This window comes from Pleurodeles waltl, chromosome 1_2 (assembly GCF_031143425.1).
Source record: "Pleurodeles waltl isolate 20211129_DDA chromosome 1_2, aPleWal1.hap1.20221129, whole genome shotgun sequence".
Taxonomy (NCBI): domain Eukaryota; kingdom Metazoa; phylum Chordata; class Amphibia; order Caudata; family Salamandridae; genus Pleurodeles; species Pleurodeles waltl.
In genome coordinates, this window is record NC_090437.1 from 294378243 (window position 1) to 294391588 (window position 13346).

General features: G+C 45.3%; 1 protein-coding gene across 1 annotated transcript in view; it reads right to left on the bottom strand.

The window, feature by feature from the left end:
* LOC138299780 (alcohol dehydrogenase class-3) overlaps positions 1-13346 on the bottom strand; it is an 85091-nt gene that overhangs the window by 48933 nt on the left and 22812 nt on the right. Inside the window, exon 3 of the mRNA XM_069238334.1 lies at positions 10939-11080. Within this exon, the coding sequence (XP_069094435.1) occupies positions 10939-11080 (142 nt within the window). The remainder of the gene's footprint in view (positions 1-10938; positions 11081-13346) is intronic.

Below are 13346 nucleotides of genomic sequence, written 5' to 3' on the forward strand. Positions count from 1 at the left end.
AAAAGCCTTCAGTCGAAGAACTGCGACTTGGACAAAACATGATGCCTGTAAAGAAATGGCTCCCTGTTGCAGTTACCCCCCACTTTTTGCCTGATACTGATGCTGACTTGACTGAGAAGTGTGCTGGGACCCTGCTAACCAGGCCCCAGCACCAGTGTTCCTTCACCTAAAATGTACCATTGTATCCACAATTGGCACACCCTGGCATTCAGATAAGTCCCTTGTAACTGGTACTCCTAGTACCAAGGGCCCTGATGCCAAGAAAGGTCTCTAAGGGCTGCAGCATGTCTTATGCCACCCTAGAGACCCCTCACTCAGCACAGACACACTGCTTACAAGCCTGTGTGTGCTAGTGAGAACAAAATGAGTAAGTCGACATGGCACTCCCCTCAGGGTGCCATGCCAGCCTCTCCCTGCCTATGCAGTATAGGTAAGACACCCCTCTAGCAGGCCTTACAGCCCTAAGGCAGGGTGCACTATACCATAGGTGAGGGTACCAGTGCATGAGCATGGTACCCCTACAGTGTCTAAACAAAACCTTAGACATTGTAAGTGCAGGGTAGCCATAAGAGTATATGGTCTGGGAGTCTGTCAAACACGAACTCCACAGCACCATAATGGCTACACTGAAAACTGGGAAGTTTGGTATCAAACTTCTCAGCACAATAAATGCACACTGATGCCAGTGTACATTTTATTGTAAAATACACCCCAGAGGGCACCTTAGAGGTGCCCCCTGAAACTTAACCGACTGTCTGTGTAGGCTGACTAGTTCCAGCAGCCTGCCACACCAGAGACATGTTGCTGGCCCCATGGGGAGAGTGCCTTTGTCACTCTGAGGCCAGTAACAAAGCCTGCACTGGGTGGAGATGCTAACACCTCCCCCAGGCAGGAGCTGTGACACCTGGCGGTGAGCCTCAAAGGCTCACCCCTTTGTCACAGCCCAGCAGGGCACTCCAGCTTAGTGGAGTTGCCCGCCCCCTCCGGCCACGGCCCCCACTTTTGGCGGCAAGGCTGGAGGGAACAAAGAAAGCAACAAGGAGGAGTCACTGGCCAGTCAGGACAGCCCCTAAGGTGTCCTGAGCGGAGGTGACTCTGACTTTTAGAAATCCTCCATCTTGCAGATGGAGGATTCCCCCAATAGGGTTAGGATTGTGACCCCCTCCCCTTGGGAGGAGGCACAAAGAGGGTGTACCCACCCTCAGGGCTAGTAGCCATTGGCTACTAACCCCCCAGACCTAAACACGCCCTTAAATTTAGTATTTAAGGGCTACCCTGAACCCTAGAAAATTAGATTCCTGCAACTACAAGAAGAAGGACTGCCTAGCTGAAAACCCCTGCAGAGGAAGACCAGAAGACGACAACTGCCTTGGCTCCAGAAACTCACCGGCCTGTCACCTGCCTTCCAAAGATCCTGCTCCAGCGACGCCTTCCAAAGGGACCAGCGACCTCGACATCCTCTGAGGACTGCCCCGGCTTCGAAAAGACAAGAAACTCCCGAGGACAGCGGACCTGCTCCAAGAAAGGCTGCAACTTTGTTTCCAGCAGCTTTGAAAGAACCCTGCAAGCTCCCCGCAAGAAGTGTGAGACTTGCAACACTGCACCCGGCGACCCCGACTCGGCTGGTGGAGATCCAACACCTCAGGAGGGACCCCAGGACTACTCTGATACTGTGAGTACCAAAACCTGTCCCCCCTGAGCCCCCACAGCGCCGCCTGCAGAGGGAATCCCGAGGCTTCCCCTGACCGCGACTCTTTGAATCCAAAGTCCCGACGCCTGGGAGAGACCCTGCACCCGCAGCCCCCAGGACCTGAAGGACCGGACTTTCACTGGAGAAGTGACCCCCAGGAGTCCCTCTCCCTTGCCCAAGTGGAGGTTTCCCCGAGGAATCCCCCCCTTGCCTGCCTGCAGCGCTGAAGAGATCCCGAGATCTCTCATAGACTAACATTGCGAACCCGACGCCTGTTTCTACACTGCACCCGGCCGCCCCCGCGCTGCTGAGGGTGAAATTTCTGTGTGGGCTTGTGTCCCCCCCGGTGCCCTACAAAACCCCCCTGGTCTGCCCTCCGAAGACGCGGGTACTTACCTGCAAGCAGACCGGAACCGGGGCACCCCCTTCTCTCCATTCTAGCCTATGTGTTTTGGGCACCACTTTGAACTCTGCACCTGACCGGCCCTGAGCTGCTGGTGTGGTGACTTTGGGGTTGCTCTGAACCCCCAACGGTGGGCTACCTTGGACCAAGAACTGAACCCTGTAAGTGTCTTACTTACCTGGTAAAACTAACAAAAACTTACCTCCCCCAGGAACTGTGAAAATTGCACTAAGTGTCCACTTTTAAAGTAGCTATTTGTCAATAACTTGAAAAGTATACATGCAATTGAAATGATTCAAAGTTCCTAATGTACTTACCTGCAATACCTTTCAAACAAGATATTACATGTTAAATTTGAACCTGTGGTTCTTAAAATAAACTAAGAAAATATATTTTTCTATAACAAAACCTATTGGCTGGATTTGTCTCTGAGTGTGTGTACCTCATTTATTGTCTATGTGTATGTACAACAAATGCTTAACACTACTCCTTGGATAAGCCTATTGCTCGACCACACTACCACAAAATAGAGCATTAGTATTATCTCTTTTTGCCACTATCTTACCTCTAAGGGGAACCCTTGGACTCTGTGCATGCTATCCTTACTTTGAGATAGCACATACAGAGCCAACTTCCTACAATGCCTTTATGAACCTCGTTCTCCTTTCAAGACTACAACACTTGTGCTTGATGGTGGCCCATAGATGGTCCTCAACTCACATCCTCTTGTCACGCAGTATTGGCTTAATTGAAAGTGTTACTTTGCAGGGCAGAATTCCTCTACTTCAGGCAAGGAAACTCTTAACATTTTACATGTCCATTAGTGCTTACTTGAACGTTGGTGCATATTCTGGCTGTTACGTTTTCTCCACTTTGCCGTCCTAGTATCAATCTCAGTTTGCAGTCTTGCTACTCCACACAATCAGCTTGAAGAAATTTTAGCAGGATACTATCAAAATAGTGATACTGTTGCATGAAAAGAGGGGTCGAGTTTTTTTTCTTTCTTGAATGGTGTAATTTGGGTCTGCTTTATCAAGGTGAGGTAGCAATCTTGTGTGCGGAGTGTTGTAATCACACTGTCTGATCAACTTGCCAACCCATACTTTACAATTTCAACATGGCCAGCCTTAATCAAAGTCCTCTTATGGACAAACTTAAGAGGGCATTTGTCCCCGGGGATGAATAATGTAGAAGTAGTTCCATATCCTTTCTCCTGGAAAAACAGTGAGTTGCTGAGGATGCATAAGGAGATGCTGTCATCTACATGTGTAGGGGAGCAGACGAAACTCCACTCAACACCGCCTGTGTTGACATGAGCAATGCACCTACTTATATCCTGACATAAGCTGTCCTGTTCCAATGCATTCCTTTAGTCCTCACCATCAATTCTAGACAGGGGTGTCTGGGAGAAAAGCTGGGATAACAAGGAGATCCAGAAATGTGGTTGCAGGTGTATGCATGTCATTCTTCGAATTGGAGGGAGATGTCAGCCAGTTAAGTAGTTCTTCGGTCTTTTGCTACCCATGTTCAGGCAAAGGCAGTGCTTAATCAAAACAATAGGTGGGTTTCTAGATTCTGGCTTCCATTTGTGACAAGTGGCTGTGGGCAGAGCAGCACCCGGAAGTAGGGGAGAATAGGCGCACAGCTGTAGTCAGAAACAAATTAGACTTCTTGGTAAGCAATTACCTGTGAATTTACAAAAATGTTACAGATTTTAATACTTCGATCTCTTTACCTCCGAGAACAATACCTTCATGGCTATTTCTTTGCTCAATCTCTTCTCCCTTCAAGCCTGAATGTGATATCCTTCCCGTGTCCAGGGGGTGCTATATGGATTCCCTCCCATTCATCCCCTTTTAAAGGTCCTTTTACCATCCAGATTGAAGGGTCGAACTGTATGTTTATAGCTCCTTTTTCAATTGTGGGTACACTTTAGGTCTCTTTCTTGACTAGCGCAGGGGTGTCTGAAGATCGTGGTGTTGCCTTACCTGTCTCACTAAGTACCTCACAGAACTCCTATTCCTTGACCTCTTGCCATAGATACTGGAAGGGCAGGACATCACGTTTTCTCCTAGGAGACAGCAATTTTTATATAGAAATCTTGATGACCCAAAACTTTGGTTGTCAGTGTCAAGCACAGGGCACTTTATTTTCTTTTTTGAAATCAATACATCCCCCAATACGCTGACATTAACTGAAAGCTAGAGCTGATTTTTCAAGTCCTGCAGGATGAGTTACTGCATTTTCCCCGTCTGTGTAGATGAACGAGGAGGCAACCACTAATGCCTTTAGGAAAATGTTATAGATATAGATATAAATATCTATATCCATATATATACACACACACAAACTTTTGAAGCCAGACTCCTTCCTTACACTTAGATATGAATTATAGCATTCTGCTGTTCTCTTCATTTCCTTTCTAGGCTCTCCTCTGGTAGTTATAGGCTGTTCGGGACACTGAAATTTAGCCCCATTCAGATATATGTATATTTGTTTTTAATTCCCTCCTCCCCTCCCACCATCCCACCCCCCCCACCAATCAGTAGAAGTGGTGTTTTGGATTTTGTTGCTTGAAAGCATTGTGTCTGGAAACTGTGTAACAGGGCCATTCAAACTATTCAGAAAGATTAGCTCACATGCTGGTGAGAGTGCTTTTTCTCCTCCAGGTCAGGTTTCCAAAATGCTTGCACCAAGTTCAATGAGATTTTTAGACCCAGTGAAGAGTGTGGTAAAACGAAACACATTCACTCAAATCTCAATCAAACAAGTTTAAATTAAACAACAAATTTAAAAGTCATAACCAACTGGGCCATGGAACCAAAACTCCAATAAATGACGTTTCAAAGCTTTATTACAACCACAAAGCCAAAGTCATGTAAGTAGTGCGTAAAACTGGGTTATAAAGATAAATGAAAACAATAGGCTGGCCAAATCTGCGAAACAAGTTTAGTTTACTCATCATCAATACTATTAACCATTCCATCAATATTACGCACATAAGCAATGATAATATTTGTGTAACAAAGAGATTTCAATTAATTAGATGGTGACATCAGTCAATATCGGAATTCAAAGTTTAATACATCAAATTTTATGAAGGTGGTTATCCCCATTTCTACTTCAAATTAGAACAAGCATGTGTGGGAACAGACTAACACATGCTGGCAAAAGAAAAAGAAGACAAAAATAATTTGGAAAAATAATCTATTTCGGGTTAGATTAGACTAATAAAAATCCAAAGAATCGGGTGTCAGCATGCTAAGCTAATTAGAATAATGCAAGGGGGCAAATAACATTGGCAATTTTATACCTCTCCCGAAAACAGCATAGAGATTAGGTTAATCAGCAAAACATATCAGATCCAGCAGAGTACATAAGGAACATCACCAGTGGAAAACGCAGAACACGAGCTGCATATCAGGAACAGGCATGGGATAAATTAACAATTAAATTCAAATGGGCAACGTAGCAGTACAAGATGGGCTTGACAAGGTGAAGAATGAACAACATGAGGGGCAAGGAGGGAACGGACTAAAAGTTACAAAGGTCTCTGCCTAACTAGACATATCCAATGTAATTTGACTGGACCACTGTGTAGAACAATATCCAATGAAATTTAGAACACCCATTAAGTTTGCAACATCTCCAGATTCTCTCAGGGTAGGTCTGAAGTCATCTCTCTTTCCATGTGACGATGACAATAACTAGTAACTCTGTACAATAGATGAAACATTCCAAAATCTTCCCTTGGCTCACAACAGTTTTCTCCTGTCACATGGGAAAAAGCATTCCAACAATGGTACTGCTTTACTTTCCAGTCCTCATGTTTTAGTGTTGCAACATTTCAAGGCTATTGCAAATTGAGCTTATACACAATACAACAAAACTCTTTGCTAAACATGTGAAACGACCTAATGGAAACATTCCCTTTAACCTGAAAGAAATTATTCAGCCTTTTCATTACTGCTTCGAATATGAAACTTCAGTTTAACACAAGAAACGCAATGAATTAGTAAAATCAATAATAAAACATGTAAATTATACATTAAAAAAAAACTCATTAATATATCTCATTAATACTATATCATAAAATATGCAAGCATTTCAGTATTAATTGCAATCTTTGTCAACAAATTATACTAAATATGACAAAGACTTGCATTTATTTTTCTGCACACATGTAACCTTAACCTAAATCAACATAAATCAGAATTATTTTCTACTGATTAATTAATCATTAGAATGAAATATTTTCTCAAACATTGTTGTAAATCAGGTTAGCATTTTAATAAAACACTAATGGGCACAACGTCTGTCATGGTAAACACAATACTCACCTATTGTAGGAACAATGTCCATCATCAAACAAAACTTGTACACTTTAAAATACATATAAGTGCATCTCAGTTAGGCTTTTAAATGCAAATATAAAGTCAACTAATGCTGACTTCTGTGCCACTAAAGCATTACCAAAATTTCCGCTCTATCACTGGTACCAGATCCAGCAAATCCAGTGATTCCATCTTTTCAGCCTAAAGCCCTCAGGACACGGTACTGTCACCCTTTTATCTGAAGTCTGAGAATTAATTACATTTTAGACATATGGCGAGTAGGAGAAATGTTTTTCTTTAGAAGGGGCAAATTATTACCTGTTCCCAGAATGGGAAACCAGTAACCCTTGCAGTAAGGCCAAACAATGTAGACAATGATTAAGATTAACAAAAATAAAACAGCAATAATTTCTCCCATGCACAAACAATCTAGTTGCTTGCTGGGTAGATGGAGAGATGTTCCCTAGCCAGCCACCATATGAAAAGGAACAGAAGTGGACAGACTGAGCAGAAAGTAATATGGTGGGGCAGACATGTTCAAGCTTAAATCCTAATTCAGAGCTGCACTGTACTGAGACCACTGTAAAACTGCATGTGATTTTACAGTTACCATGCATGAAATCCCGCCCTAGTACCATGCAATCACAAATGAATCCTGCCAAGATAGGGAATTATTGTGTGGGTCAGAATTTTCTGATTCTAGACTTGCATAGAATTTCCAGTTCTGTGAAGATTAACACACATTTATCACCTGCTTTGAGCAGATGGTAAATGTTGCAGGATATGTGGGTCGTGATCAGAGGGGCAGTGCTTTCTGACAAAGGAATATTGTATGCTTCCCCCATAAGAAAAAAAACTGTCAATAAGGCATCGGTCTTGCTGCAGCTAGCGCCTCATTTGATTTACCATGCAAAATTTCTGCACTGTAAAATACGGTCCACCAAGCCAAAAGCCAGAAAAAAATGGATATGGAAAAACCAACTCACTTGGTATCAGGTTAAATGGAATTCCATGAGATAATTGCTCTCTGTCTAACACATACTGAGGGCCTCAGTCTTTTCAGTGGAGAATTTGGCATGCTAAGTGAAAATGCAAAAGGTGATTTGGAGGGCAAAGAGGTTGGAGGTGGAAATTGAAGAAGGAAAAAGCACCAGACTAGCAGAAAACTTATGGATGAGTGTAGGAGGCTGGCCTGGCTTGTAGTGGGTACCAAGGGTTACTTACACTCTGTACCAGTTCCAGTTATCCCTAATTAGTGTAGAAGAGGTGTTTCTAGCAGCTTAGGCTGATAGAAGGTAGCTATAGCAGAGCAGCTTAGGCTGAACAAGGAGACATGCAAAGCTCCTACTATACCACTGGTGTCATATGAACAATATCACAAGAAAACCCAATACACAGATATACTAAAAATAAAGGTACTTTATTTTTATGACAATATGCCAAAGTATCTCAGTGAGTACCCTCAGTATGAGGATGCCAAATATACACAAGATATATGTACACAATACCAAAAATATGCTGTAATAGCAAAAGGAAGTAATGCAAGCAATGTAGAATTACAGTAGATTGCAATAGGAGCACATAGGTATAGGGGCAACACAAACCATATACTCCAAAAGTGGAATGCGAATTACGAATGGACCCCAAACCTATATGAGCTTGTAGAGGGTCGCTGGGACTGTAAGAAAACAGTGAGGGTTAGAAAAATAGCCCACCCCAAGACCCTGAAAAGTAGGTGTAAATTGCACCTATATTCCCCAGAGAGCACAGAAGTCGTGATAGGAGAATTCTGCAAGGAAGACCAACACCAGCAATGCAACCAAAGTGGATTTCCGGATGAGAGTACCTGTGGAACAAGGGGACCAAGTCCAAGAGTCACGACAAAGTCGAGATTGGGCAGATGCCCAGGAAATGCCAGCTGAGGATGCAAGCAAGCTGCCACCGGATGGTAGAAGCTGTGGATTCTGCAAGAACGAAGAGGGCTAGAAACTTTCCCTTTGGAGGATGGATGTCCCACGTCGTGAAGAAGCTTGCAGAGGTGTTCCCACACAGAAAGACCGCAAACAAGCCTTGCTAGCTGCAAGGGTCGCGGTTAGGGTTTTTGGATGCTGCTGTGGCCCAGGAGGGACCAGGATGTCGCCACTTGGATGAGGAGACAGAGGGGGCGCCCAGCAAGTCAGGGAGCCCTCACAGAAGCAGGCAGCACCCACAGAAGTGCCGGAACAGGCACTACGAAGAGGAGTGAACCGGAGCTCACCCGAAGACACAAAAGGAAGTCCCACGACGCCGGAGGACAACTCAGGAGGTTGTGCACTGCAGGTTAGAGTGTCGGGGACCCAGGCTTGGCTGTGCACGAAGGAAATCCTGGAAGAGTGCAAAGGAGCCGGAGCAGGTGCAAATCACGGGGTACCCAGCAATGCAGTCTAGCGTGGGGAGGCAAGGACTTACCTCCACCAGACTTGGACTGAAGAGTCACTGGGCTGTAGGAGTCACTTGGACAGAGTTGCTGAGTTCCAGGGACCAGGGTCGTCGTGCTGAGAGGGGACCCAGAGGACCGGTGATGTAGTCTTTTGTTGCCTGCGGTTGCAGGGGGAAGATTCCGTCGACCCACAGGAGATTTCTTCAGAGCTCCTGGTGCAAGAAGGAGGCAGGCTACCCCCAGAGCATGCACCACCAGGAAACAGTCGAGAAGGCGACAGGATCAGCGATACAAGGTTGCAGTAGTCGTCTTTGCTTCTTTGTTGCGGTTGTGCAGGCGTCCTTAGCAGTCAGCGGTCGATCCTTTGGCAGAAGGTGAAGAGAGATGCAGAGGAACTCTGATGAGCTCTTGCATTCGTTATCTAAAGAATTCCCCAAAGTAGAGACCCTAAATAGCCAGAAAAGGAGGTTTGGCTACCTAGGAAGGAGGATAGGCTAGCAACACGGGTAAAGAGCCTATCAGAAGGAGTCTCTGACGTCACCTGCTGGCACTGGCCACTCAGAGCAGTCCAGTGTGCCAGCAGCACCTCTGTTTCCAAGATGGCAGAGGGCTGGAGCACACTGGAGGAGCTCTGGGCACCTCCCCTGGGAGGTGCAGGTCAGGGGAGTGGTCACTCTCCTTTCCTTTGTCCCGTTTCGCGCCAGAGCAGGGCTGGGGGATCCCTGAACCGGTGTAGACTGGCTTATGCAGAGATGGGCACCATCTGTGCCCATCAAAGCATTTCCAGAGGCTAGGGGAGGCTACTCCTCCCCAGCCCTGACACCTTTTTCCAAAGGGAGAGGGTGTAACACCCTCTCTCTGAGGAAGTCCTTTGTTCTGCCTTCCTGGGCCAAGCCTGGCTGGACCCCAGGAGGGCAGAAACCTGTCTGAGGGGTTGGCAGCAGCAGCAGCTGCAGTGAAACCCCGGGAAAGGCAGTTTGGCAGTACCCGGGTCTGTGCTAGAGACTCAGGGGATCATGGAATTGTCTCCCCAATGCCAGAATGGCATTGGGGTGACAATCCCATGATCTTAGACATGTTACATGGCCATGTTCGGAGTTACCATTGTGACGCTATACATAGGTAGTGACCTATGTATAGTGCATGCGTGAAATGGTGTCCCCGCACTCACAAAGTCCGGGGAATTTGCCCTGAACGATGTGGGGGCACCTTGGCTAGTGCCAGGGTGCCCACACACTAAGTAACTTAGCACCCAACCTTCACCAGGTGAAGGTTAGACATATAGGTGACTTATAAGTTACTTAAGTGCAGTGGTAAATGGCTGTGAAATAATGTGGGCATTATTTCACTCAGGCTGCAGTGGCAGGCCTGTGTAAGAATTGTCAGAGCTCCCTATGGGTGGCAAAAGAAATGCTACAGCCCATAGGGATCTCCTGGAACCCCAATACCCTGGGTACCTCAGTACCATATACTAGGGAATTATAAGGGTGTTCCAGTATGCCAATGTGAATTGGTAAAATTGGTCACTAGCCTGTTAGTGACAATTTGTAAAGAAGAGAGCATAACCACTGAGGTTCTGGTTAGCAGAGCCTCAGTGAGACAGTTAGGCATCACACAGGGAACACATACATATAGGCCACAAACTTATGAGCACTGGGGTCCTCGCTAGCAGGGTCCCAGTGACACATAACAAACATACTGAAAACATAGGGTTTTCGTTATGAGCACTGGGCCCTGGCTAGCAGGATCCCAGTGAGACAGTGAAAACACCCTGAAATATACTCACAAACAGGCCAAAAGTGGGGGTAACAAGGGTAGAAAGAGGCTACTTTCTCACAATGAGCACTTATGGGATGCCCACGACGGCCTACAGGAAGGATGCATATCTTAACCTCACCCAAAGTGAATAGTTTTAGCTCAGTTAAAAGTGTATCTTGCTGCATGCAAGGGTACTTGGTTTGTACCACCAATAACCCAAACAGCCTACACTTTCTCAGCAAACCTACAGTAGATTTGCATTCACAAACATCAGTTTAAAAATATAAGCACACACTATTCTATGGTTTAGAAGCTGCAAAAGTAATTCTCAGACCTGCTTTAACTCGAGTCACTCCTTCTCCAACACTCTCTACAATTCCAGCTCCTTCATGGCCCAAGATGACTGGAAAGCAACCTTCGGGGTCAGCACCACTTAGGGTGTAGGCGTCAGTGTGGCACACAGCAGTGGCAACAATCTGCAAGAAATGGAAGTTATATTATGTTTTCTGCATACTGAGTAAATAACATCAATTTCTAACAAGCAAAAGGGAAGATAAGAAAGCTACTTCCACTCCCTACAAATGGTAACACTGACAGAGGACAAAGGATGTCACCCGGAGAAAAAGAACTCCATGCCCATAAAGTGAAGTACTTTTCCCATAAAAGGCATCCAGACATTAATGTTTAACTAAACAATCAAATAGGTTGTTCGTGCTGAACAATTTACGAAGAGAATGCAGCTGGTTTGGGCAAACAGTTTGAAGATGTAACAAGATGAGTTTGAACTTTATGCTCAGCAGCAACCGACTACCATAAAAATTAATAAAATTACAATTGTGGACACCTACAAAAGAGATATTGTCAAATGATATTCTGTAAAGTAAGTACTCTGCTAACCCAGTCAGCATGGTTGAAAATATCAACTCTCAAAAATGGTGACAGCAAATTAAATGGCTGGGGTTCAGCTGGAAACAAAGGATAAGTTGACAAAACAAAGCATTGTGTTTTTCAATAGGAAAAGAACTGTCAGTCAAGCGTCACCCACATAAATAGGGAGAGCAGGCCTTTGTACACAAAGAAGACAGGGGCAGCAGCAGCGCAAGATTTGCTCCTAGCTGAAGAGGACAGAAAAGGAAAAGCTAACATAGATAAGTTCAAAACAACAAGAGTTCTAGTCGACCTGGTTACAGAGTTTCGAGAAAAAACTGAAATGTCATGATGGCTGTGGATTATACTTGGGGCTGAAGACTTGCAACAATGTGGCAGGTTGAATTTAAAAGCAGTAAATTGTTTGTTTCTGCTCAGGGAGGAATTAATTGGGAGCAAACATTACAGAATTTTTCTGCAGCTATGGTAGACATTAGGGCACTCATTTTGAGTTTGGTGGGCAGCGGAGGCCGCCTGTTAAACTCTTTAGGACGGAAAACTGCCACTTCGGTATTCAGTCTGCTGGCCCTATTATGAGTTTCCCACTGGGCCACAACATTGACGCTGGCTTATAATCGAGCCGGTGGCAATGTTGCAGTGCGTCGGGTGCGACAGCACTCATCACGCTTTTCACCGCTTGTAATTCAGGCACTGAAAAGCATGACGGGCTGTCCATGGGGCCACTGCACTCCGTATCCGCCAGCCTTTACATGGCAGTGGAACCGCCATGCAAAAGCCAGCAAGGAGGGGACTCGTAATCGCAAGGGCATCGCTGCCCTGGCGGATTAGGACCGCCAGCACTGCCAGGCTGTTGACCGGTAGCGAACTGGCGAAGCCGGCGGTCGGACCCTGGCAGCTTTGCCGGGGTCATAATGAGGGGGGCGGACTGCTGCTTTGGCAGTGGTCCGATTGCAGCTGCAAGTCTGGCAGGCCAAGGACTGCCAGACTCTTAATGAGGCTGTAGGTCTTATAGTGGCCAAACGTAACATTGCGAGAATCTGGGAGGAAGAGCAGTCACCCCAGTTGGGAGACTGGAACAATGATATGCAATGGATTATATTAGCTGAAAGGGCAGGGTATGAGGGTCGAGATTGCCCCAGAAAATTGACAAAGATTTGGGGATCTTGGAACGCCTACAGAGGCAGCATCTGTAATGACTTTACTTCTGTGGGACACTTGATGGTATGACCTGGTTGTCCCAGGCCCAAAATGATTGCCAACTGATAAATGTGTAAACTGGAATTTGTCGGGGGGGGATGTCGGGGTACAGCATATGGATCTCTCTAACTGTGTCATAATGCACTATCAAGCTATGTCTCAGTCGTTTGTATTACTGACAAACAGATTTGATATAAAAAAAAACAACAACAAAAAAGTGTAATTTTTCTTTGTCCAGACATATGCCAAGTCCCTCAATATTTTGATATTCTGCCTATAAACGCTAGGCTCAGGAAACACATTTCTTGGCCAACTCTACACATCACTTACAAATACAGGAAAGCTAAACACTGTGCAGCCACGACTGACTGAAAAGTACAAGTTGCCACCCAAAACCAAAGGTGATGGTTTTTCTGTTGGTTCACTTTTTGTGGCTTTTGAAACTCTTCCATCTCTCCACCAAATATGGTTGACAGGCTCACGGAAATGGTACTGGCTTGCTTGTATCCTCATCATAGAAGGCACCTTGTCACCGTCTTCTGATGAAAGTTAAATTCTTGAGGTGTTAGGTTTAACCTTCTGCGGTACTGAATACCACCAAAGAAAATATGCAGACTGTGTGACTTGGTAGCTATGTGACCCACTAAACAGAGGTCT